This window comes from Muntiacus reevesi, chromosome 1, assembly GCF_963930625.1.
Source record: "Muntiacus reevesi chromosome 1, mMunRee1.1, whole genome shotgun sequence".
Lineage (NCBI taxonomy): Eukaryota > Metazoa > Chordata > Mammalia > Artiodactyla > Cervidae > Muntiacus > Muntiacus reevesi.
This window is the reverse complement of record NC_089249.1, coordinates 145,676,683-145,703,244: the sequence shown is the minus strand read 5'-3', so window position 1 is coordinate 145,703,244 and position 26,562 is coordinate 145,676,683. Positions and strand designations below refer to the sequence as shown.

Genomic DNA, 26,562 nt, shown 5'->3' with positions numbered 1-26,562 from the left:
AACATATTTTTAATCAGTCAGTTAATTTACTAATTTGACTGTGCTGGGTTTTAGCTGTGGCATGCTGGATCTTTAGTTGCAGCATGTGAACTCTTAATTGCAGCATATGGGATCTAGTTCCCTGACCAGTGATCAAACATAGGCCCCCTGCATAGGGAGTGCAGAGTCCTAGCCACTGGGCCATCAGGGAAGTTCCTAGGCCATTTACATTTAATGTTTGGATTTTAATCTACCATCTTGCTATTTGCCTTTTATTTCTTCGATGTATTCTATGTAAGTTTGCCTTTTTCTTGCCTTCTTCTAGATTGCTGAATTATTTTTTAGTGTTCTGTTTTATCCCCCAAGTTTGTTTGTTCATTTTATCTTTTTCACTGGCTCTTCAAGGATTTATAATATGCATTTTAAATAGTCACAGCTTTTTTTAAGGCAATAAAAGATCAAATTTATCTAGAGTATTTTGCTTTTCATTTAATCTTTGTGTACCTTCAGGAATAATTGGTCCTTAGGCTACAAATATCTTTACCTTTTTGTTGGAATATAGTTGCTTTACAGTGCTGTGTTAGTTTCCACTGTACAGCAAAGTGAATCATCCGCACTTATAGATGTATCCCCTGATCCTTGAATTTCCTCCCCATTTAGGTCACCACGGACCACTGAGTAGGGTTCCCAGTGCCATGCAGTCGGTTCTCATTAATTCTCCATTTTATACACAGTAGAATGCATGTTAATCCCAGTCTCCTAATCTGTCCCACACCCCTGCCCCTCTTGATACCCATACATTTGTTCTCTACATCTGTGTCTCTGTTTCTGCTTTGCAAGTAAATTCATTTATACCATTACCTTAAAATAATTTTATACCCTGTCACATATATCTTCATATCTCCTTATCGCTTATGCCACTCTTGTTGTGTGTTTTCTTTGTACATATAAATCCCTTAATGCATTGACTGTTTTCCCTAAATTATCTTTTAAAGATAAAAACTTAAATTTTAAAATATAAAGGTCCTTTGTATTTACCCATATATTTACTGATTGATGTTTTTCATTCCTTTGTGTAAACTCGTATTTCCCTTTATTTTCATTTTCCTTCTACCTCAAGAACTTCCTTTAACATTTCTTACACAGTGCAGGTTTCTTGGAAATGAATTTTCTCAGTTTTTGTTTGTCTGGAAAAGCCTATGTTCCACATAATTGTTCGAAGCTATTTTTGCTGAATGTAGAATTCTATATTGATTTTTCTCTTTTTAAATTTTTTCAGTGCTTTAAAGACATCATTCCATTTTCTTCTCAGTTGTGTTGTTTCTGGCAAAGAGTCTGAAGACATTTTTATCCTGTTCCTCTGTAATGTTTCTTTTTCTCTGACTACTTTTAAAGATTTTTCTTTTTTCACTTAAAAAACAATTTGATTGTAATCGGTCTTGATGTGCTTTTGTGTTTGTCTTGCCTTGGTTTCATTGAGCTTAAATCTGTGGATTGGTAGTTTTTATCGAGTCAAGAAAAAAAAAATGTGGCCATTGTTTCTTCAAATATTTTTCATTAGATGCTGACATGATCAATTTTATGTTGTTGAGTGTCTGGATTTTGTTGGCATCCTTTAAGGCGTCCTTTAGCTTTTGTTGAGCTACTTTTCAGCGGAAGCTATTAATGTACTTTTGGCTTAGTTTTATCCTTTGTAGTCTTCTTTTTAAACTTTGGTAACGCAGGTAGTATAGTCACGTTGCTAAGGCATACGTCTTTTGGGGTCTCCACTGAATGTCTCAAGTGATCAATAATGGTGTTCCATTCTTAATTTTAGTAATTCAAGTGATTCCCAGCTGTTTGTGAACTCAGAAATTGTTTTGATCACAGATTCCCATTCCCTCTTTACCAGATCTCAGGAGTGTCAGCGTGCATATCTGCATTGCAGTAATCAGCAAAGATTTCACAGGACTCTTGTGCAAATTTCTGGGGCCCTCATTCTGCCACTTTGACTTCTCTGGATTCTTATCTCAGTTCCCTTAGCTTCGTGAAGCCGCCATGTTTTCCTTGGCATCTCTCTCTGCTTTGTGGTCTGGCGTGTTCTCCCAGGCAGATGGCCAGAGCAGTCTTAGGACTCATCCCGTTTCCTTCTCTCAGGGATCAGAGACCTATGCTGCCTCTTGTTGAAGTCTGAAAACAGCTATTTCATACATTTTCTTGGACTTCCCTAGTTGTTTAAGGCAAGGTGGTAAAATCTAGTCTCTGATACTCCCACATGGTTAGAAGCCGACTCTTCTATTATTCCCACTTCAGTGGGTTTCTGTTTATGTGGCATTTAATTTTATCTGATACTTTCTATTACTAGATACATGTGGATCATTTTCTTTCTCTTTATAAAATACTGTGGTAAAATACATCCACAGTTCTTCTATTATTAAATATTTCTTGAATATTGTTCTTAATGTATTTTTCCCCACATTTTTATATTAAATCTGGTCATGTCTGATTCAGAATTTTTATGTTCACATTCATAATGTGAGTAGATTCTGATTTTTGTTTATCTCTGCTTGCTCTTTGTAATGTAGTTACCATAACTTTATAAATAACTTGGGAAACATTCCTTCTCTTCTAGATTCTGAAATATATATTTTGGGGTACTCGGTTCCTTGAACATTTGTTAGAATGTTCCAGTACAACCATCTGGGCTTGAGGATTTATTTGAGGTGTGGTTTTTAACTGCTGGATCAATTTCTTTAATGGTAATAAATTCTCTAAGATTTCTGGTGTTTTTTTTCTTTTTTTGAGCCAGTTATGGTAAGTTCTGTTTTTTTAAGTAAATGTTCCATTTCACCTAAATTGTCAAGTTTGCTAACAAAATACTGTTCATAAAATTCTTTTTTATTCTATTAGTATCTGCTTTATCAGTAGTTATCACTCCCATTTTCATTAGTGGTATTTGTTATTTTTGCCTTCTCTTTTCTTCCTCAATTTTACCAGATGCTTTTTTGTTTAACTTGTCTTTTCATAGAACCATTGTTTGGCTCTGTTAATCCTTTGAATTTTATCTTGCTATTTTATGTCTTTCATCTGCTCTTATCTTTACTACGCCTTTTTGATCTTTCTTTCAGCTATTTACTGTTTGTCATAATTTCATAAGTTGGCTGCTTAGGTTATTAATTTTCAGACTTCTTTCTTTTCAAATAAAATGTTTTAAAACTTTAAATTTACCCGTGAAATACCACCTTACTCATCTGGTCTCTGCTTGTATTGAACAATAAAGCATTCTTCTTTTCTCCCCCCATATGAATAAAAAGAATTGAGTTTGTTGACTGTATGTGAGTCTTTTAATTCCTCAATAGTAGTAGTAATTATTATTAATGTTTTGATTTACCTGGTCCTTTAAATTATCAAAGAATAATAAAATCTTTAAATAAAGTGTGTCTCTCTTCAAGTAATTTTTTATCTAGGAGTGCTTATTTTTTATATTTCACATTATATTGTTCATAAAATTTAACAAAGGGTGGTATTCTTCTTTGATTGAGCATTTAGTTATCAGAGTCTTCCTCTTAACCTTGCTAATATTTTTGGTCTTGTATTCCACTCTGATATTTTTAACATATGCATTTGTTATTTTTTTGTTGACTTAAAAAAAAACCTCTTTAACACATTTAAAAAATTTTGTATTATAAACAGGATATCCCTTAATTTTAATCCCACTGTGGCTATTAGTATCTTTCAACCAGTGGCAGAATTCAGGTCATTCACACGTTACAATAACTGAAATAGCTGATTTTATTCTTTCTAATTTATTTTTCTTTTCTGTATATATTGAATTACTCCCTCTTATCTTTTAATTTTTCTTGACTTAGTTTAGTTTAATTTGTTAATTTGAGCATTCTTTAAGCTGTTTCCATTAGTGATTACCTTCTCATTTCTTACAACCAACATTAAACTTATGTTTTGTGCATATACACATAAAATCCTTTTCCTGTGAATGCTTTTTTAAGCGTCTGACTTTGATGTTTTGCTAAATCAATGTTTCGTTTTCAGACTATCATTTGGTTTCCCTTCTAAGATGGCATACTTGTTATGTTTCAACAAAACTTAATATTGCAAATTCCTGTTCACATAATTATCATTTATTTAGGTTAACTATGTGTACACCTATATATACATGTGTGTGTGTGTGTATACGTGTGTGCATACACACACATGCATATGTATTTACACACTCTCCCCTTCTTGGATCACAACCTTGTCATGGTAAAGGGGCTTGCATAACTTAATGAAGTTATGAGCCATGCCATGCAGGGCCACCCAAGAATAACAGGTCATGAATTTGCAGATGTACAAGCTGGGTTTCGACGAGGAAGAGGAACCAGAGATCAAATTATGAGCATTCATTGGATCATGGAGAAAGCAAGGGAGTTCCAGAAAAACATCTGTTTCATTGACTACACTAAAGTCTATGACTGTGTGGGTCACAACAAACTGTGGAAAATTCTTAAAAAGATGGGAATACCCTACCACTTTATCTGTCTCCTGAGAAACGTGTATGCAGGTCAAGAAGCAACAGTTAGGACCAGACATGGAGTAACTGACTAGTTCAAAATCAGGAAAGTAGTACAGCAAGGCTGCGTATTGTCACCCTGCTTATTTTAACTTACATGCAGAGTACATCATGTGAAATACTGGGCTGGATGAATCACAATCTGAAGTCCAGATTACCAGGAAAAACATTAACAACCTCAGATATGTAGATGATACCATTTTAATGGCAGAAAGTAAAGAGAAAGTGAATAGCCTTTTAATGAGGGTGAAAGAAGAGAGTGAAAAAGCTGACTTGAAACTCAACATTAAAAAAACTAAGATCATAGCATCCAGTTCCATTACTTCATGGCAAACAGATGAGGAAAAAGTGGAAGCAGTGGCAGATTTTATTTTCTTAGATTGATGCTGAAGCTGAAGCTCCAGTACTTTGGCCACCTGATACAAAGAGCAGACTCTTTGGAAAAGACCGTGCTGCTGGAAAAGATTGAAGACAAAAGGAGAAAGGCGAGGCAGAGGATGAGATGATTAGATAGCATCACTGACTCAATGGACATGAATTTGAGCAAACTCTGGGAGATAGTGGAATACAGAGGAGCCTGGCGTGCTACAGTGCATGGGATCACAAAGAGTTGAATGCTTAGCAACTGAATAACAACAACAGCAATATTTATACTATACACACACACACACATATGCATATATACATAGAGAATATGAATTAATATCACATTTCACCACCACTGCTTCCTCTAGTCTTTGATTTCCACTCTGTTGATATAGCTCCTCAGAACCCACTGCTTTTTAGGTTATGTTCTTTCTCAAATGTTATCCTCAGAGAACATATATTGGAAGTTTACTTTTGAATTGTTGCACTCTGAAAATGTATTCCTTTCCTCTAACAGCTGAGTAATATTTTGTCTAGATATAGGATTCTTGGATCATTTTTGTTAATGGTCTGTACATTGTTCTTTCATCTTCTACATTCCAGAGTTGTAGATGAGAATTCCTTAGCTAGGCTTAATTTCTTGCCTTTGTAACTAACTTACTCTTTCTGTCTGGAAGTTTGTATAATTTTCTGTTTACACTTGAAATTCAAGTGTTTCCTGGATTCACTTCCTGAACTTAATGAGACTTTTCATCTGCAGGCTTAAATCTTGCTTCAGCTAGTTTAAAAAGAAAAAAAACCCCTAGCACTGTATTTGTTTAATTAGAATATCTCCTTCAACTTTTCTTTTTTTTCCTTTTCTCCTTTAACAACAACAACAAAAAAACAAATCCCTTCTGGAATTCCTTTTATTTTTGTGTTAAGCTGCCAGATCTGTCCTCCAAAAGGCCCCTTATTTATTCCCTCAGTATTTCTTCCTTTGTGTCTTTGTTACAAGTAGTAAGATATTTTGCTCACTTTGTCTTCTAGATCATTAATTCAATTTTTAACAGTGCCAGTGTTTTTTTTTTAAGTTCTTCTAAGGACATTTTTAATAAATTTTAAAATTCATAGCTTTAGTTCAGAGTCTTTCTTGCTCCCTTCTGATTTCTCATTGCTTTCCTTATTGGTGTTCTCTTCCAATTTTTTTCATCATTTCTACATCACTGAGACCTTTGTCTTAGAGGCCTTCTGTATGAATCTTCTCTTGGGTGAACTAGTCCCCCTAAGTTAGGTATTTTATTTTGCCTTCCCCTTAATTTATGTTCTTTCAACTGTCATGTAGGCTGTAGTCTTTTGTAGTCTCTTTGATGTTAAAAAACCTGAAAGCAGTGAAGGATACAGAAGTTTCTGCCATGGCTGGCAAGGAACAGATAGTGAGGGACCCTTTTCCCTGAGCAGATGCAGCTCTCCTTTCCTACCAGTCTTGGAAACAATTCACCCTGCTAGTGCAGCCCCTGTCATTTTCAGGTTGCTCTCTTTTTTTTTTTTCCCATTTATTTTTATTAGTTGGAGGCTAATTACTTTACAATATTGTAGTGGTTTTTGCCATACATTGACATGAATCAGCCATGGATTTATTTTACATGTATTCCCTATCCTGAACACACACACACACACACACACACACACACACACACACTGATAGGTCAGCTTGCCTGCACACACACACACACACACACACACACACACACACTGATAGGTCAGCTTGCCTGAAGGTGAATAGCTATCCTTAATTGAGGGAATGACAAAATGTGGTCTTGATGGAAGCCTCAGAGGGAGGCAGACCTCTTGTTCTGCTTCTAGGAACTTGCCTTTACTTACTAACAAGATGAAGTCCTACATTTGCTCTCTCTCTGCTGGAGATTCCCAGAGAAGCTAAGTTGTAACGTAGGCCAACTACGTGGCCTACGTTGTACTCTCTTGTTGTTCAGTCTGTCAGTTGCGTCTGACTCTTCGCAGCCGCATGAACTGCAGCACACCAGGCTTCCCTGTCCTTCACTGTCTCCTGGAGTTTGCTCAGACTCATGTCCCTTTGAGTCTGATGCTATCTAAACATCTCATCTTCTGTCACGCCTCTAAATAATGCCAATTCTGCTACTTTCACACATCCATTTTATCCAAGAGCTGATTTTGAGACCCAGATGAGATAGACCCTCATAGTGTTTGGATAAACCTAATGGAGGATGGAGTTAACACTTCCTGCCTCTTGGGCTCAGTTGTCTTTACCCCAAGCACACTCTCTGGCCACTTATTCCAACTTTCAGTGAGATGGACATCCCTCTCCTTCCTCTTATTGTGGATAGGGCAGACAGTCTATGTGGGATAATTTAGTTGTGCTATAAACTGTTGAGTTGTTTAACTATTGCTCTGTTATGAATCACAGCCAGTGCTCAGTAGTTCAACAGGGTAATCACTTACCTGACTCATGGATACAACATTTAGACTCTGTTCTGCAGGGCGATTCTTCTGTTCTCAGCTGTACTCACTCCCTCACGTCTTGGCTGCCTGGGGATGTGTGATCCACACTGGACTTGGTGGTCGTTCCTCTACCCACATACCTCTTGCCCTCCTCCTGGGACCAGTGAGCTAACCTGCATGATCTTTTCACAGCAATGCCAGAAGTGCAACAGAGCAAGCAGAAACACATAATGCTGCTTTTAGCTTAGACTTGAAACTGAGATGCAGTTATTTCTGCCTCATTCTTTTGGCCAAATCCAGTTGTGTGACAATATCCAAAATCTTGAAGTAGGAAAGGAGGCTCTGCCCATAGTGTGGGGGTTGAGGGGAGGAGGGTGAGCACTGCAAATTATGTGGCAAAGGGTGTGGTTATTTAGAGATCAGAAGATTGGGGGCCATGAACTCAACCTGTCTCAGCTCTTAAGAACTATAGTGAAGTATTTCCAAGTTGTAATGCTACTTCAAAGGAGATAGCCATGAGGTTAACTTGGAGGTAGTGAGGAAACTTGTACAGAAGAGCTGGACCATGAGAAAGACAGGGGATTTTCCAAGTAGACAAGGATGAGTGAATGGAGCAACACTGAGTTAATGACAGATGGGTCAGAGTAGAAGCTCGTCCCGGTAGTCTGCAAGTGAATGGAACATTTGGGGAGTGAAGAGTTGTCCTATACAGATGGATTATAAGACACAATCCTTTCACACCATATTGTTTCATTACATTGCTCTTTCCAATGAGTTACCATAGCTTCTAAAATGTCAAAATTTCAGGCATTGTGCCAGGAAGAGTTATCCTGTTGCATATTCTTCAGAACATGCTTCATAGGTAGCTGCTTCCTTTATACCTCAAAAAATTATTTTGCTTAAATCAGGTGAGGGATTTCACACATACATATTGTTTCTACTGGGACTAGTGTTTCTTCAGTATATTCATGCCACTTAGCTTACTCAATGTGTCCTGTCATCTATGGTGGTGGTGGTATAGCTGTTAAGTCATGTCCGACTCTTACAGCCCCATGGAGTGTAGCCTGCCAGTCTCCTCTGACCATGGGATTCTCCAGGCAAGAATACTGCCATGGGTTGCCATTTCCTTCCCCTAAGGGATCTTCCTGATCCTAGAATCTGCCATCGTTGCCACATGTGAAAAAAATAATGATAAGTAATATTTGTTTGCCTTCAAAAGACATTCAGGTCTCACAGAAGGTGAGCTCTTCTGTGACGCCCTCCCTGACACTTTCTCCCCCTTTTTCCTGCCAGTTTTTCCTGCTAAAACTTTTCATTTCTCTCTTTACTTCCTTCAGAACATTTTTGTTAGGGTGTGACTTTAGGTGTGATTATTTGATCACTGTCTCCTCAATTATATTGTTAGCGTGTAGGAGAGCAGCAGGCCGACTGTTTTGCATATAACTGGTTCCCCAGCACCTAGCATAATGCCAGGGTCATAATGACTGAATACTAAATATTTATTGAGTGAGTGAATGAGTGAATCAATTTAATGACTGAATCAAATAAGCCAAAACTGCTGGCTCTATGAGATAGATAGGTTTTGCTTTATCTGTAAAACTGAAAGAACTCTCCAGGTTTATCACTTACCTATGGTAATGTGGGCAGATTATATTTATTCTCCAGAGCTTCCATTTGATCAGTATTCATTGTGGCTTGACCTGTGGCTGGATGTAAATACTGGTGATCTGGAGATTATTAAGGTGGGTTCTCCTCTGAAGGTGTTGCTGGTTTAGTGGGAGAAATAGAGAAGGGAAGGGGCAAGGACAATGACTGTGCTAAGTATTAAGATATGGGTATGAGAACATTGAACTTGGAGAAGAGACTTTAGACTCAACTGGACCTCTGTTGGTGCTTCATGAAAAGGGGAGTCTGAACTGAGTCAGGAAGGCTAATCAGCAGTCAGATAATAACAGGGAAGAACATTTTGGACAGAATGGAGCAGAGGTTCAGGGCACTGTATCTCTGAGCAATCAAGGCCCACTGTGGAAAGCTTCAAATAATTCATTAGTGTAGAATGAAGAAAACAAGGATAGGAAGGACAGGAGAGGAAGCTGGAGGTCAACATGGTCATATCACAGAGCATCATTCAAACCTAGCTGAGGACTGGACTTTTTCCTGAAGGGAGTGAGGAGCAATTGAAGGGTTTTAGTCAGGAGTTGGTACCATCAGATTTTACTTTAGAAAGTTTTCTCTGGACATAGTGGCGAACAGATTGGAAGGCTTGGGGCTGTTGGGAAGAAGATACACAAAGAAGCAGTTAATTACTCAGTGTGATAAGGTCTCTAATAGATTTGGTGCTTGCTCTGAGATGTCAGAGCAGGAACATCTAAACTAGAACTGAGGTCTCTGTCTAGACTAAAGGAAGTATTCAAGTTATCAGGCTGAAGAATTTTTAAAGCTCATAGAAGAAGGGCAGAGGCACAGAAGTATGCAAGAATGTGACTTTTTCTCAGAGCACTCTAAAGGATTGTTTATTGCTGGAATGTAGAATACTAAGAGGGAATTGATGAGACATGAAGCCAGAAAGGAAAAGGCCATCTAGCACTCAGTCTTCCTCCTGTTGAATATTGCTTTAGACTGCAATCATCACATCTATACCTAACACCATTTTGGTTTTTTATTTTTTTTATTACAGAGAATTTTGAACATGTACAGAATAGAGACGTATAATGAACACCCACTTAACCACCCTCAGCCCCACAGCTACCAACCCATGGCCAATTCTGTTCCATCTGCAGTGTCATTCACTTCCCCTCGCTTGCTGTTTTACAGTAGATCCCAGATAATAAATCATTTTATACATCAGTGTTTTAATACGTATCAGTTAGCTAAGAAGCCTTTTTCAGAACATAACCAGAATTATCAATTTCATACCTAACACTAAATAATAATGCTCAGTTCAGTTCAATTGCTCAGTTGTGTCCAACTCTGCGACCCCATGAGTGACAGAACGTCAGGCCTGCCTGTCCAACACCAACCCCCGGAGCCTACCCAAACTCATGTCCATTCAGTCGGTGATGCCATCCAACCATCTCATCCTCTGTTGTCCCCCTCTCCTCTTGCCCTCAATCTTTCCCAGCATCAGGGTCTTTTCAAATGAGTTAGCTCTTCACATCAGGTGGACAAAGTATTGGAGTTTCAGCTTCAACATCAATCCTTCCCATGAACACCTAGGACTGATCTCCTTCAGGATAGACTGGTTGGATCTCCTTGCAGTCCAAGGGACTCTCAAGAGTCTTCTCCAACACCACCGTTCAAAAGCATCAATTCTTCGGTGTTTAGCTTTCTTTATAGTTCAACTCTCACATCCATACATGACTACTGGAAAAACCATAGCCTTGACTAGATGTACCTTTGTTGGCAAAGTAATGTCTTTGCTTTTTAATATGCTCTCTAGGTTTGTTATAACTTCCCTTCCAAGAAGTAAGTGTCTTTTAATTTCATGGCTGCAATCACCATCTGCAGTGATTCTGGAACCCAAAAAAATAAAGTCTCACATTGTTTGCACTGTTTCCCCATCTATTTGCCATGAAGTGATGGGACCAGATGCATGATCTTAGTTTCCTGAATGTTGAGCTTTAAGCCACCTTTTTCACTCTCCTCTTTCACTTTCATCAAGAGGCTCTTTAGTACTTCTTCACTTTGTGCCATAAGGGTGGTGTCATCTGCATATCTGAGGTTACTGATATTTCTCCTGGCAATCTTGATTCCAGCTTGTGCTTCCTCTAGCCCAGAACTTCTCATGATGTACTCTGCATATAAGTTAAATAAGCAGGGTGACAATATACAGCCTTGACATACTCCTTTTCCTATTTGGATCTAGTCTGTTGTTCCATGTCCAGTTCTAACTGTTGCTACCTGACATGCATACAGGTTTCTCAAGAGGCAGGTCAGGTGGTCTGGTATTCCCATCTCTTTCAGAAATTTCCACAGTTTATTGTGATCCACATAGTCAAAGGCTTTGGCATAGTCAATAAAGCAGAAATAGATGTTTTTCTGGAACTCTCTTGCTTTTTCAATGATCCAGTGGATGTTGGCAATTTGATCTCTGGTTCCTCTGCCTTTTCTAAAACCAGCTTGAACATCTGGAAGTTCATGGTTCACGTGCTGTTAAAGCCTGGCTTGGAGAATTTTGAGCATTACTTTACTAGCATGTGAGATGCGTGGTAGTTTGTGCATTCTTTGGCATTTCCTTTCTTTGGGATTGGAATGAAAACTGACCTTTTCCAGTTCTGTGGCCACTACTGAGTTTTCCAAATTTGCTGACATATTGAGTGCCGCACTTTCACAACATCATCTTTTAGGATTTGAAATAGCTCAACTGGAATTCCATCACCTCCATTAGCTTTGTTCGTAGTGATGCTTCCTAAGGCCCACTTGACTTCACATTCCAGGATGTCTGGCTCTAGGTGAGTGATCACACCACCATAATTAACTGGGTTATGAAGATCATTTTTGTACAGTTCTTCTGTGTATTCTTGCCACCTCTTCTTAATATCTTCTGCTTCTGTCAGGTCCATAGCATTTCTGTCCTTTATCAAGCCCATCTTTGCATGAAATGTTCCCTTGGTATCTCTAATTTTCCTGAAGAGATTTCTAGTCTTTCCCATTCTATTGTTTTCTTCTATTTCTTTGCATTGATCGCTGAGAACGGCTTTCTTATCTCTCCTTGCTATTCTTTGGAACTCTGCATTCAAATGGGTATATTTTTCCTTTTCTCCTTTGCTTTTCTCTTCTCTTCTTTTCAGAGCTATTTGTAAGGCCTCCTCAGACAGCCATTTTGCTTCTTTGAATTTCTTTTTCCTGGGGATGGTCTTGATCCCTGTCTCCTGTACAGTGTCATGAACCTCTGTCCATCATTCATCAGGCACTCTATCAGATCTGGTCCCCTAAATCTATTTGTCACTTCCACTGTATAATCATAAGGCATTTGATTTATGTCATATCTGAGTGGTTTTCCCCACTTTCTTCAGTTTAAGTCTGAATTTGGCAATAAGGAGTTCATGATCTGAGGCACAGTCAGCTCCCAGTCTTGTTTTTGCTGTCTGTAATAATGCTCAGTATCATCAAATAGCTAGTCATTGTTTTAATTTCTGTTTATCTCCGGGCTTCCCTAGTAGCTCAGCTGGTAAAGAATCGCCTGCTATGCAGGAGACTGTGGTTCAATTCCTGGGTTGGGAAGATCCCCTGGAAAAGGGATAGGGTACCCACTCCAGTGTTCTTGGGCTTCCCTGGTGTCTCAGATGATAAAGAATCTGCCTGCAATGTGCAATACCTTGGGTTCCGTTCCTGGGTTGGGAAGATCCCTTGGAGGAGAGCATGCCACCCACTCAAGTCCTCTTGTCTGGAGAATCCCAGGTAGCTAGTCAGTGTTGTAATTTCTTGTTATCTCATAAATGTCATATAAATATGAATAGAAATATACATGCAAATATTTATATATACTCTTCAGTCAGATCTAAATAAAGGGCTGAAACCCTTTTGAAAGTGAAAGAAGGTACTCTCAATCATTAACAGGTGTCATTGAGGACTTCTGATTGTATTCAGGGGTGAATAATTACTTCAGTTTATTCTGTTTTTTTCACTATTGCAGATATCTCAACAAGTGTTTGGCAAAATATAACGAAGCCTGGCTCATATTACTGGTTCAACCTCTCTCCTATTTTCTTAGGTCTCTCTGCTCTCTGGTGTGTAAATGGACATACTCTGCAGAGAAAGGCTGGGATGACAGTTTCTGGAAGATGGTTGGTTTGGAAGACTTGGTTACAGATAATTACAGCAAAATAGGTAAAAAATAATATATATTTTTCTGATTATGTGTACGTATACATGAACATATTGGTGTTTGTTTTTTATTTGTTTTTGTCTAAATTAAAATATAGGAACACATCCCTATTTTTCAAAGAGAAGCTAGTAAGCTATGATGGGTAGGCCATGACTAATAGGCCTTTGTACTGGGGCTTATAGTAACTGAGCTATGATAATGTGCCTTGAAATGTAGACTCTTAGACATGCCACTAGACTGGGGAAGATATTTGCATGGAGCAGCTGGAAATAGCATAATCAAAGGTATGTATGGATCATCCCAGTCAGACCTTGGAAAATGTGTTGTGATTTAGGTTCAAGGAACCAGGTAAGGGCATGAACAGGAAAAAACAAATAATTGAAGTGATCAAAATCGGAAGGATAAGGAAGAAAGCATAGACTGGAATGTGAGCCAGTTGTTCCTGACTAAAGCCGTAGGGCCCCTGACTTCCAGTTTTATGTGGCACTAACTAGGTAGGAAAGAGTGGATGACTAGCAGGAATTTACCTGGTAAAATAATTCAGATACTAGGTATATATAATGGTAGCTGCTATGTTAAAGCTTTAAGATAAAGTTCATATTCATGTCACAGAAAGATGCTTATTTCATATAGTTACTACCTACCTTTCCAGTAAGCTGTCATCAGGTAAGATACTACACCTGATTGAAGAAAATACTTATGTATTGTTTAGTGTGTGGGCTAGGAGGTTGGAACAAGGCAATTTTAAAGTACTATGAATTAAACAGGATGGCAGAGTATTTCCCTCTTATGTATTAGAACTGAAGTAAGTGATTATCAGGCAGCTCTGCCTTTCTTATAACATGACCTCCAAGTTTGGGTCCAAATTGCTCCTTCAGTTCTCATCAGTCCCCAGCTAGCGATTGGGAAGAAAGAAAAGGACCAGAAGAATCCGTCCACATTCCTTTGGAGGAAGCATAACAGAGAAATGGACCATTTCATTTCTGATCACAGCCTGTACACCAGTGCTTCTTAATGAAGCCCCACTAGGCCACAGGGGTGGCTGGGAAATGTGGTAATTGGTCAGGCAGCCTTTGGGCCATCCATGTGACAGACCAGAAATTGAGAGCTGTGCTGTGAAATATGGGTGAACAACTAGTAGTGTCTGCTACTGTTTCAACTGCCCTTGATAACTGAGTTACGTAGTAGATTATTTCAGTCCAGCTTTTCTCTGGTGGAATGCTCATGACTACTGTCTTCCATTTCGAGAATATAAGGACAGAAATATGAAAGATCTGCGTAGTATCTGTACTGCTATGCTGTAGACAGCATAGCTCAGCTGAGCGTGGTCTGCTCAACTGCTCATAGCTAAATCTAGGGAGAGAACAGAGCCAGGGAAGCATGCAAAAGAACCCTTCTGGACTTTCTGTAGCCCAGCTGAAACCACTGTAGGATTGGAGCTTGCGGAGACGGGACCAGAGGAAGAGAAGAAGAAAACAAACCAGCGATCATTAGTCGTTAGTGGCATTCTAAGTCCTCTGGTTGGTGGTTTGGTAGGCGATCAATTCATTTATCTCATTTGGCCCTCACAAACCTATTCATCTAGCTGTTTCCATGTTTCAGATGGAAAAACTGAGATTCAGTTCTTCTATCTGCTCTTGTAGGGTCATTATTAGGACTGCGGTCTCTAACTCTATACTTTCCTAACAAAGCAGACGTCCTCCTTGGGCTGTTTGAGACTTGAGGGCACTGATGTGGCTGTATAACTGACCTCCAGCAGGGTTAGGCAGAAGTCCGATATTTAGCATCTAAAGCCTGTTTGAGCTTCGTTGAAACAAACATCCATAGTCCATCCTTAGAGAGATTCGAGTCTGAGTGTGATAGACTCTCGGCTGATGAGAGGATATAACTTCACAGGGTATGAAAAGTGTTAATACTTTAAGGCATATAGTACCTTAAAATTCTGGATATTCGCACCACTTGGAGCCAGGCAGTCAGACAGAAAAATGATACTAAACTAAAAGCTTCTGGAAGGCAGGGACTGTATCTGCCTTACCCTTGAGTATCTTGGCATAGAAGATGTTGATAAATATCTACTGACAAAATGTGTACAATATAAGCATATTGATTGAATTGAAATGGACTGGGAAGTTCAGTTCAGTTTAGTTGCTCAGTCATGTCTGACTCTGTGATCCCATGGACAGCAGTACATCAGGCTTCCCTGTCCATCATCAACTCCTGGAGATTGCTCAAACTCATGTCCATCGAGTCAGTGATGCCATCCAACCATTTCATCCTCTTTTATCCACTTATCCTTCTGCCTTCAATCTTTCCCAGCATCAGGGTCTTTTCCAATGAGTCAGTTCTTTGCATCAGGTGGTCAAAGTATTGGAGCTTCAGCTTCAGCTTTGGTCCCTCCAGTGAATATTCAGGACTGATTTCCTTTAGGATTTACTGGTTTAATCTCTTTGCAATCCAAGGGACTCTCAAGAGTCTTCTCCAACACCACAGATCAAAAGCATTAATTCTTTGGCACTCAGCTTTCTTTCTGGTCCAACTCTCACATCCATACATGACTACTGGAGAGACATTACTTTGTCAACAAAGGTCCATCTGATGGACCTTTGTTGGCAAAGTAATGTCTCTGCTTTTTAATATGCTGTCTAGGTTGGTCATAACTTTTCTTCCAAAGAGCAAGTGTCTTTCAATTTCATGGCTGCAGTCACCATCTGCAGTGATTTTGGAGCCCAAGAAAATAAAGTCTGTCACTGTTTCCATTGTTTTCCCATCTATTTGCCCTGAAGTGATGGGATCAGATGCCATGATCTTAGTTTCTTAAATGTTGAGTTTTAAGCCAACTTTTTCACTCTCTTCTTTCACTTTCATCAAGAGGCTCTTTAGTTCCTCTTTGCATTCTGCCATAAGGGCGGTATCATCTTCATATCTGAGGTTATTGATATTTCTTCCTGCAGTCTTGATTCCAGCTTGTGCTTCATCCAGTCTGGCATTTCTCATGAGGTACTTTGCATATAAGTTAAATAGGCAGGGTGACAATATACAGCCTTGACATACTCCTTTCCCAAGCTCAAACCATGTCCTTGTCTGGTTCTAACTGTTGGTTCTTGACCTGCATACACATTTCTTAGGAGGCAGACCATGTGGTCTGGTATTCCCATCTCTTGAAGAATTTTCCACAGTTTGTTGTGATCCCCACAGTCAGACGCTTTGGCATGGTTGATAAAGCAGAAGTAGATGTTTTTCTGGATCTCTGTTGCTTTGTCAGTGATCCAATGTATGTTTGTATGTTGGCAATTTGATCTCTGGTTCCTCTGCCTTTTCTTGAGCGTCTGTAAGTTCTTGATTCATGTACTGTCGAAGCCTCACTTGAAGAATTTTGAGCATTACTTTGCTAGCGTGTAGGATGAGTACCTCCTTATCAACTCTAATCTCCAAATACATTGGAGGCTAGACCTTTAGCATATGAATCTTGGGTATACAATGTTGCCTTCAACCCCAGGGCACTAGTTCATTGGTCATTGGTGCTAAAGCAGGGCCCCTAAGTTTTAAGTCTCCAGTCTGATGTTCTGGAGGTACCCCATAAGTTCCCTTCCTTGATGGAGAATCATCAAGACTGGGTCCCAGGGATAGGACTGTTGTCATCTAATTGAGGACTGCAGGAAAGTTGGATCTAAAACATGGAACTGGGAGCAAGGGTAGTTTTAGCATTAATTGTATGAACTTAGACAAGTCTCGTAATGCTTTTTTATCTCTCTAGTCTTGTCTATGAAAGATATAGTTAATGGTAGAATTAAAAGTAATAGTGTATTGTTTCTGGGACATAGTACTATTGCATTACAACCATTATCTTTCAAAATTCTCCAAAGAGCATAACAGAGTTATTTTTAGTTATCCTGTTCTACAGCTGAAGCAGCCAAGGTTCAGAAAAGGGAAGGGTGTCTAGCCTATGGTTGCACAGTTTGCAAATGATAGAGGCAGAATTCAAACCTATGTTTGGAGGATTCCAAATCCTGCCTTAACCATGACACTGTATTGACTTCCAAATAATATTGATTGGGGCCTGTAGTAGGCAATAAATAAATGCTAAACCTCCTTCACCTTCTGTGTTTCAAGCACATTTCTATGTGTTTTTATGTACCTTGTTGCATGTAATTTTCACAACCAGTGGCAAAAGTGTACTGTTACTTTGTTTTTAGATGAGAATCAGAGAGAGAAGGAACTTTCTGTAACCACATGCAGAATCAATAAGTGATGTCCAGAATTAAAACTTTCCCTGTGGTATAGCCTAGAAGAGCTAATAGTTTACTGGAACACAAATTTCAACTTCAGTTGCTTCTTTGTTTCAGTGATTTTTAAAATTTATTTGCCCACCCTTTCCCTGAGATTTAGTTGTTTGTTCCTGAATATTCCCACGGCGTGTTCAATGCAGCTTTATTATAGTATACATTGATTACCTATTAGATGTCTTCATTTTACTGTAGACTGTAAGGTTCTTGACCTGTGAATTTTCACTTGTTTACCTTCATATTATGGTCCTAGCACAAGACATGGCACATTTTAGCAGCTAAATTACTCTTTGATTAGTAAGTGGATAAGGATAAATGACTGGGGTGGCTGGTACTGGGATATCCAATTTTCACTTCTAAAAGCTCTAGTGCCCTTTACTAATTTTAGCAGGATTTTAGGTGATTTGGGTCCAACCTCAACTCTGATTTTCTGATTATTTTCATCTTTTTGTGCTCCCCTCCCAACCCCCCAAGCACAAGATCCATGTTTTATAAGTATATTAGCTCTGCTAATAGAGCAATACCTACAGGAAATATTCATTAAAAGTCTATAATGTTAACCTCACAGAAAATTTCCAGAGTAACTTTATTAGATTTTGCCTGTTAAGTTAATGGATTTTTAATGGATGTCACAAGGAGACATATCATTAACCAGAATATTACCATACGTGAATTAAAACTTACCCATTCATCAAAATTAATTGTGTGATGTTTCCTTTGATTTTCATTTCTGGTGATTTGAGCTTGTAGTTTCAGTCTGAACCAGAAGTGGATGATGTTAAAGAGATGAATATGCACTCCCAGTTGTGACTTTCAGAGACTCCTCTGGAAGTTACCTCCAGACAGTCTGTCGCAATTCTTGGAACTATGAGAAATGTATCTTGGAAGCCTCCCTATGAAGTGTTAAACATTTCCGGTGGACTCATTGCCCATCAGACGTGGGCAATACAGTGCAAAACCTTTTAACAGATTTGAACAGCACATCATGGATTTGACCATTAATATAATTGCCATAATTCGTTCCGTGTGGAGCTTTTAGCCAAGTCTTTACCAGCCTTCCTGGGCTCATGCAGTAAATAAATGCTTTCCCCGAAAACTGAACACCTCAGCAGCTGATAGTCTTATGGAGGAATATTTTTGAAATAAATTATTTATGAAATGTAAGTTAAGGATCAAATGCAATATTTATATGGTGCATTTCAAGGACAAGGGAAGAAATTTACAATGTTTTAAGTAACTACTTGCAAATTTCCAAAGATAAAATGTTACTACTTAATGCTTTCCTTCAGGGAGATGTTTGGGTGGTTTGGTTTGGGAACATTATACAAAATAAGGGAAAAAAAAAAAGTTTTGTGAATCAGAAGAATATAGTAGACATTTTTTTGGACAGTTAAAACTATACTAGTTGATTTCATGTTCAGAATTGAAAGAGAAACCTCACGCCCAGCATTTTGTAGGGAATTACATACCCGTAGTCCAATAAAATGATCTGTGTCAATAGATTTTGAACTTCCCTTCTGTGTGAACCATTGTCTTGTTACCTATCTGATCCTAAACATCTATCAAAAGCAAATAGGAAGGAAGAAATCAACAGGGAAGAAGGACCCTTAGGAAGAGAAGTAGCATCCATCCTGTTCTAATTAATTATCCAGGCTCTCTTTCAGCAGGTCCCAGTTGCTTTTTATCTTCCTGGGAAAAAGTGTTTCATTGTGTTATTGGGGCAGGCCATTTTATGAATGTGTATAGCATGGCTGAATTATAGAGTGATAATTTGCATTACAGAAAGAGCCTTGTAATGCCTAAAAGGGTATAGTATGTTAGCTTATAGATCACTTGTTTTGTGGGGTCAGGGAAGCCAGACAACAGAGAAACTTAAAATCCAAGTAGAAGGAGTTATTAACTGTTACATGAGAGGCAGAAATGATGATGAAGCAGATGTAAAGGGGACCATTCCTTAAGAGGAGGGAGGCTGCATTTTTTTCTTGTTTCCTCTCTCTTTATGAGACTGTGTTTTAGACACTGGACACTGTGGGCCCTTTATCTGCCACTTAGTACATACTGATGAAGTGTGTACTTGAATGAGCGAATATGTGTTTGAACAAAGGATTTGATAAATAAGCCCCTCTTTGGCTTCAATTGCTCCTACTAGATGGGAACAATTAACCTAACAGTTAATGGACTCTCTACCTCCTTTTGAATTAAATGATAGTGTTAGATGATAGACGATGATTTTGTTTCATAAATCCAGTGTTCATAGTTCTTTTTTCACTAACCCGTTTGCCACTTACGCAGGGACTCCTGTGGAAGACAGACCCCCACCCGAATGAGAGCTCATTGCTACAGCAAGTCTGTTAGAGACTTTCCTGAGAGGAAATACTAGACTCCTTCAGAAGAAAGCCCCAAAGCAACATGCACAACTTATTTTCGAGAGATTGGGAATGTCACTTTTTTAAAGTTTATTCGTTTATTTATTTTGGGCTGTGGTGGGTCTTCACTGCTGCACGGGCTTTTTCTCTGTTATGACAAGTAGGGGCTCCTCTCTAGTTGCAGTGCGCAGGTTTCTCATTGTGGTGGCTTGTCTTGTTGCAGAGACTGAGCTAAAGCTCGGGGGTTTCAGTAGTTGTGGCAAGCGGGCTCTGGAACACAGGCTCAGTAGTTGTGGTACACAGGCTTAGTTGCTCTGCAGCGTGTGGGATCTTCCTGGACCAGGGATTGAACCCATAGCTCTTGCATTGTGAGACAAATTCTTTACCCCTGAGCCACCAGGGAATCCCTGAGAATACCACTTTTTTCATAGAGTAATATAAATCCTGCAGTTAACTGAAGCTGCATTTTAGATATTTTTGTCCTTTAGGCTTAAAAGTATAGCTTAAGGGTTTGACTAATGATGTGTACGTGTTGGGGACATAGATCTGCCAGTGTTCACCAGTGTTCTGCCCCAGAGTCTAACCAGTTGAGAATATTTCACAGAGACACCTGAAGCAAAGTGTTGTTTTGATTTTGGTTAGACTAAATTAAAGAACATGGAGGGAATCTTACCCTCTTTTCTGGACCTGTCTGGGCCCTGGAAACAGCATGGCACTGGCAGGCCAAGGAGCTGGGACAGAGAGACAAGACATCTGGCTGGGCTTGTTTCAGCACCTGATGTGCTGTTTGATGTGCTAAATTCCAACTCAGACTCCAAGAGCCCACTGGCCTAGAGGTGGTTCAAGAAGAGAGACTCATGCCACGCCTGCACTGACCCCTTTCAAGGCTGTGGTTCTACTTCCTCGTTAAAATGGCCCTATGGATGTTGGTTTTTTCCCCAAGTCTCATGAATCAGTTAGGCAGTTCCTTTTCCTAGGATTAAATAAGAGTATAGAACTAGGAAGTGGGAGTGTTTCTGCTAATTCTACCACTTCCGTAGGGAAAGAAGAGAAAATCCCATTGTGGAAACATACCCAAGGGGTTTTCACCAGAAGTATTCATCAGCAACAATGTTGGGAGCCTGAGTCCAGCAATGTCATCCATAGCTATGGATATTATAAAGTCCTTTTATCTGTGGATACTCAATATTCTGAATTTGCCCAATAAAACTAGACATGTTTCCAAGGATTTATCCATTTGTTCCTTAGAATGTGAGACTTATTTGTCATTTCAAGCTTCGCTGAACTGCTTGTTGCACCATCTTGGAATCATAAGATGTCAGTGCTGTTTTTGGTAATTTACATTGGGAGGTCTGGAGAAGCCATTGGCCACAGGTAATTGCAGTGTTTTCTAGGCTCTGTAGGGCCTGTTGTACTATCTCTTCCTTGTCCTGAGGGAGACCATCCCTGTGGGTGCTCTGGACTAGGCTTTGCCCTTGACTATGAGTCTTTGGTCTTATCCTTTCTACTCTTATCATCTTTTTCATTCTTGTCCAAGTGCCAGAACAAGGTCTTTCCAGGACTTGAGATGATAACATATCCTTTGAGTATCATAGTATCTTACTTTACCATTTAAAATTAAACTTCTTCCTGCTGGAGAATGACCTAGAGGTCTTCCGTCAGTTAGTGACCTATCCAGTCATGCATCCATCCCTCTAGTCATTCTGCTGAGTGTCTCCCATGTGCTAGATGCTGGGCTAAGGACCAGGGATAGAAAAACTGGATTCATCATGGTCCGTCCTTTGAAGATCTCACATCTGTGGGGTGAGGAGTGGAGATAATTGAATTAGCATTCTCAATGTTTTCTGTGTTTTTCAATAATCTAGAGAGGTACAAATTACTTGGGCAAGCAGAGCAGGAAGTCACCAATAACTAGAGGTTGTATCAAAGAAGTCTTCACATGAGATGGCGTCTGAGATGTGTCTGAAAGAATATGAGTAGTATTTTACCAAGAAAAAAGGCAGAAGAAACAGCATGAAGAGACAAGCAAAGGCATGAAGATACAGCAGAATGTCAGTGAATGATTGGGTGTTGCTGGAGCAGTGGACTTGGCGTGGGGTGGGGATGAGTGGCAGAGGATGGGATAGGAGAGGGGACTGGGTTTAACTTCTAATGACATTTCTATCCTTCCTTGAATGTGGGGCCACTGGTAAGAGACTCAGTGTCAAAAAATTGGCTTCAGTGCTCTCAAGAGATGGTTCCAATAATTATTCCTGCCAATGCTATAAATAAAGTAGATAAAAGTAAAGGAGTTTTAGGAGTTTTGTAGCACCTATGAAGCTGAGAAATATTGTGTGTGTGTGTGTGTGTTTCCCAAGCCCATTTCTTTCCTTCAGTCACACATAGTACCCATTACCTACCTTCCCTTCGATAAAGTTTGTTGAGAAGCTGAAATGAGATATCAGATCAGAGGACAGTGTGATTTACAAAGCCTGTAGACATGTTATCTGTTATCGTTTGTAAGTGTGCCTTGGCAACTAGAGGACAACAGTCTTCACTCCCTGGACACTCCTTGTTTCCTATCAGTGGGCCTGAAAGAAGTAACCATGTTCCCCACTCTTCAGCGCCCTTAGATTCCCAGAAGTACTGTTTCAGCTGCTGGTGCTTCCAGGAATAGCCCTGCAAAGCCAGAAGGGTAAAGGAACAGTGATGACCACATCAGGTTGTAAGATAATGACTGTCAAGAGGTTTTGCTCTATATAAGGTTTCATGGAACTGCTCCTCTTTTCAGCATGGCATCTGGAAAATAATTGGGAGCCTCCCAAAAGTGAGGTCAAACTCCAGCTTCTCTTCCTACCACTGGACAGCCAGTGAATACCAGAGCCAAAAGAGATCTTGAAGATTTTGCTCTAATGCCCTCATTTTATAGATGAAATACCAACACTCGGGGAGTCAGGGTGAATTTTTTCATCTTACAGCATCTTAGTGACAGAGCTGACATCAGAAACCAGGTCTTCTGACCCCCCAGTCCCATTTCACTACTCTATCTCAACTTTCCTCTTTGACATTTTTCGACAGATTTTGGTCATTTAGCCAATCTGGATACTGTTACTTGAAAAGGGAGTAAGCTCTAGAAGAATGTCACTGAGGGAAAGACCTCCACAGGTGAACCCAACCATTGTCCAGTGTTCAATCTTGAAGATGCAAAAACTGCTTTGCCCAAAACAGCTGGAAATGGTTGGATCTTGGACCGTATCAAACAAGCTTTCAAGTGACTGATACAAATAAAATAAGTAATATATTAGTCATTGCCAGTTTTAAAGTTTGAGTCCTCCCTAGTGGCTCACTGGTAAAGAATCTGCATGCCAATGCAGAAGACAGGAGTTCGATCCCTGGTTCAGAAAGATACCTGGAGAAGGAAATGGAAATCCCATGGACAAAGGAGCCTGGCAGGTTATAGTCCATGGGGTTACACTGAACAACTACAAATTTTAATGTTTAAAAATGTGGTTACCAGAGTCAGATGCCTGAGTTCAGTTCTGGCTCAGTCATATGTGTTTTTGTGTGAAGTGCTTGATTTTTCTGAGCCTTAATTGGTATGAGGATTAAAGGAAATATTGCAGGTATAGTTCCTAACACATCCTATGTCTTCAGAAAACATTAGTTATTGATATCTTAACAGCTGTCTGTTCTGAACACAAGCTGTTCTCTAAGTGACAGATCATGTCTTCCAAGACCCATTCCTCTTAAACAATCCCATATAATTATTACCAACTTATAAATTTGGGAAATATCTTTTTCTGAGCTTCACCTTTGGGTTCCCACAGCTTTTTTACCCCCAAGTTGGATATAATAGACTAAGCAGATGTCTGCTTCTAAATCATAATCACATTCTTAACTCTTATTTAAGAGTGTGTGTGTGTGTGTGTGTGTGTGTATGCATGTGTACCTGCTCAGCTGTGTCCAACTCTTTGTGACTACATGGATGGTAGCCTTCCAGGCTCCTCTGTCCATGTAATTTTCTAGGCAAGAACATTTGAGTGGGTTGCCATTTCCTACTCCAGGGGATCTTCCCAACCCAGGGATCGAACCCATGTCTCTTGCACCTCCTGCATTGATAGGCAGATTCTTTACCACTGTGCTAACTGCGAAGTCCCTTTAAGAGGTTACCTTGATTTGAATTATATGTTTTCCTTCAGTCCCATAACTGGCAACTTTTGGTTTTTTTGATGAGCAAAACAGCACATAGCCACAGGCAAATAAAAAAATACAGGGTGCATTGGTAATAATTACCTGGGAAACTCAGTGACTAATGTTCCTACTATGCTTTACAACTTTAGAATTTTTTTTTAATCATATACAATCACATTTATATTTCCCATTATATTTTTCTGCTCTGGAAAAAAAAAAGTTTACATTTGGGAGAACCAGAAATCACAAACTTTCAAGTTAGAAGGACCAGGGATCAAATCCCAGAATTATCACTTGGCTGTGTAACCTTGGATATGTCACTCAACCTCTCTGAGACTCAGTTTCTTCATCTGTTAAACATGTATAGGAATACCTACCTTGTATTGTCCTTATGAGGGAGTGAATTTGTACCGTGTGTGTTGTGACTTCTGTTAAGACCCTGGCAAGCAGTAACTAAGTTAACCAACACAAATTTCAGTACTCCGTAAAATATCATAGTAGAACTAACAGTGGGCTGCCCTAATGCCAAATCCTATGCATAACTAAAAAGGACTTTTGGTAATTTTATTCAGGGGAAAGGAAACTAAGAAGGTTGGGCTAATGGGACACAAAAACATGGTAATACTAATAACAGCATATAAAAAGAGAGGAAAGACTTTTATTTTTCTTCTTTGCTTTTGTTCGTCATCTTAACAGTACTAAGCATTGTGTTCCATGCAGGAGAATAATGGTGAACCAAAGCCAACTGGATTTCTCTCTTCCTAGAGGGTTCAGACTAGTGTAGAGAGCATTAACAACCCATCAGAAAACTGCCACTGAGGTAAATGCTACAAAGAACGGGGAAAGGGGCTTCAAGAATATAAGAGAGACTATGAACTTGTCAGAGAAGCTAGGAAATGTTGGAGAAAGTGCTGTTTATATAACTTAATGTGCATTAACGCTGTGAATAGGCATGGGAACAGTGTTTCAGGCAGAGGTGACAGCATTTGAATGACTCTGTGGCAGGAAGGTGCATGGTGAAATGAGTCTACTGTGACCTGAGCTGAGAAAGTTGGAAATCTACAGCATGCAAGATGCTGAAATCATTATTCCAGAGAACTAGCTTCATTCAGGCCAAGTGTACCTGAGAGAAAATAAAACCTTAGACAGCACTTTGACCATCTCAGTCAATTTTATGTCCAGCTGGGCATTCACAATGAAGAAAATAAGTTTTAGATGTGATCTTGGAGCCCCTGGGAATAAAACTGAATTGCTGCCTAGAGGTAGGAGATAGTCGTACTTTATCCCAATTTTCCAAAAGTTTAGTCCCTCAAAACTATTGATCTGTGTCCTTTATATTAATGATAACAGATACCTTGGTTTTGGTTGTTAAGTCTATAATTGTGAAAGAGAATGTCATTAGGAGGTAACCCGGCTTCACCGTGAAGAAGTCCTGCTACCCTGGCCTTAGGTGTTATCTGTCCTTGAAATTCTTTTCTCAGTAACACTCTCCCTGTCTGGAGGTTGGTACATAAACCAAGCTCCGGAGGCACCTGGTGCTTACATCTTGTCCATCTGCTTTTATATCTTCTTGTAGACTCTCGTTTAAGACTCCTTGTCTCTTCTCTGTGTCCTAGCATCACCACAAAATAAACGTTTAATAGGGGGATAGATGCATGGGGTAGATTAATTCCAACACAGAACTCTTAATTTGCTCACGTGGCCCAGCCATACAACATGCTGTTCCTTTGGGTATCTCCATCTCAGTAAAAGGTACCACAATTTTCCAGTTGGTCAGGACCCAAACCTAGAAGTCATTCTTCATGCTTCTTTTTCACTCACACTTTACCTTCAATTCATCAAATCCTTTCTGTTTGACTCCAAAAGGACCCCAGAAGTAGGCTATTCTTACCCTCTTCCATTGTTATGGAAAAATTGAGTTTTACCCTCTTCCCAGTTCATAGTACTTTCATCTGTTGCTAGGTTAGTGTCCCAGCCTCTTCATTGGTTTCCTTGATTATGTTCTTCCCTCTGATAATGTTTTCTACACGGCAGGCAGAATATTATTTTAAAAATATAAATTAGATCATGTTACTCTCCTGCCTAAATTCTTCCCAGCCAGTGGCTTTTCATTACAGTAGGAAAAAAAAAAAATCTAAATCCGTTGCCATGCTCTACAAGGTCACATGTGATATCTCCCTCTCTGTCTTTTGTATTGCTTACCATGACCCCCATAGTCACCATTCAACCATAGTAACCTTCTTTCTATCCTCAAAGATTTCCAGTATATATTTCCTTTTCATTATCTCTAACTTCTCTCTGGCTCGATCTTTCTTAAAATATCTGCAGGACCATCTCTTTCTTTTCAAGTCTCAGCTCAAATGTCATTAGAGAAGAGTCTTCCTTTCCCACCCACGCTAGCACCCCTGCTCTACCCATATTCTGTTTCTTTGTTGTATTTTCTTCTCAGCACTAGTCACTGTATAAAATTACCTTGTTATTAAATTTATTTATCTGTTTATTGACAGAATGCTGTTCATTAATTGTTATTGAATAAATAAATGAGTTAATTATTTAGAATTT

At 39.3% G+C, this 26,562-nt stretch overlaps 1 protein-coding gene across 7 annotated transcripts in view; it reads left to right on the top strand.

Moving 5' to 3' along the window:
- FGGY (FGGY carbohydrate kinase domain containing) overlaps window positions 1-26,562 on the top strand; it is a 476,938-nt gene that overhangs the window by 157,435 nt on the left and 292,941 nt on the right. For all 7 annotated transcript variants that reach the window (XM_065912007.1, XM_065912026.1, XM_065912035.1 and 4 more), the window contains one exon: window positions 13,068-13,183. In XM_065912007.1, coding sequence (XP_065768079.1) covers window positions 13,068-13,183 — 116 coding nt within the window. The remainder of the gene's footprint in view (window positions 1-13,067; window positions 13,184-26,562) is intronic.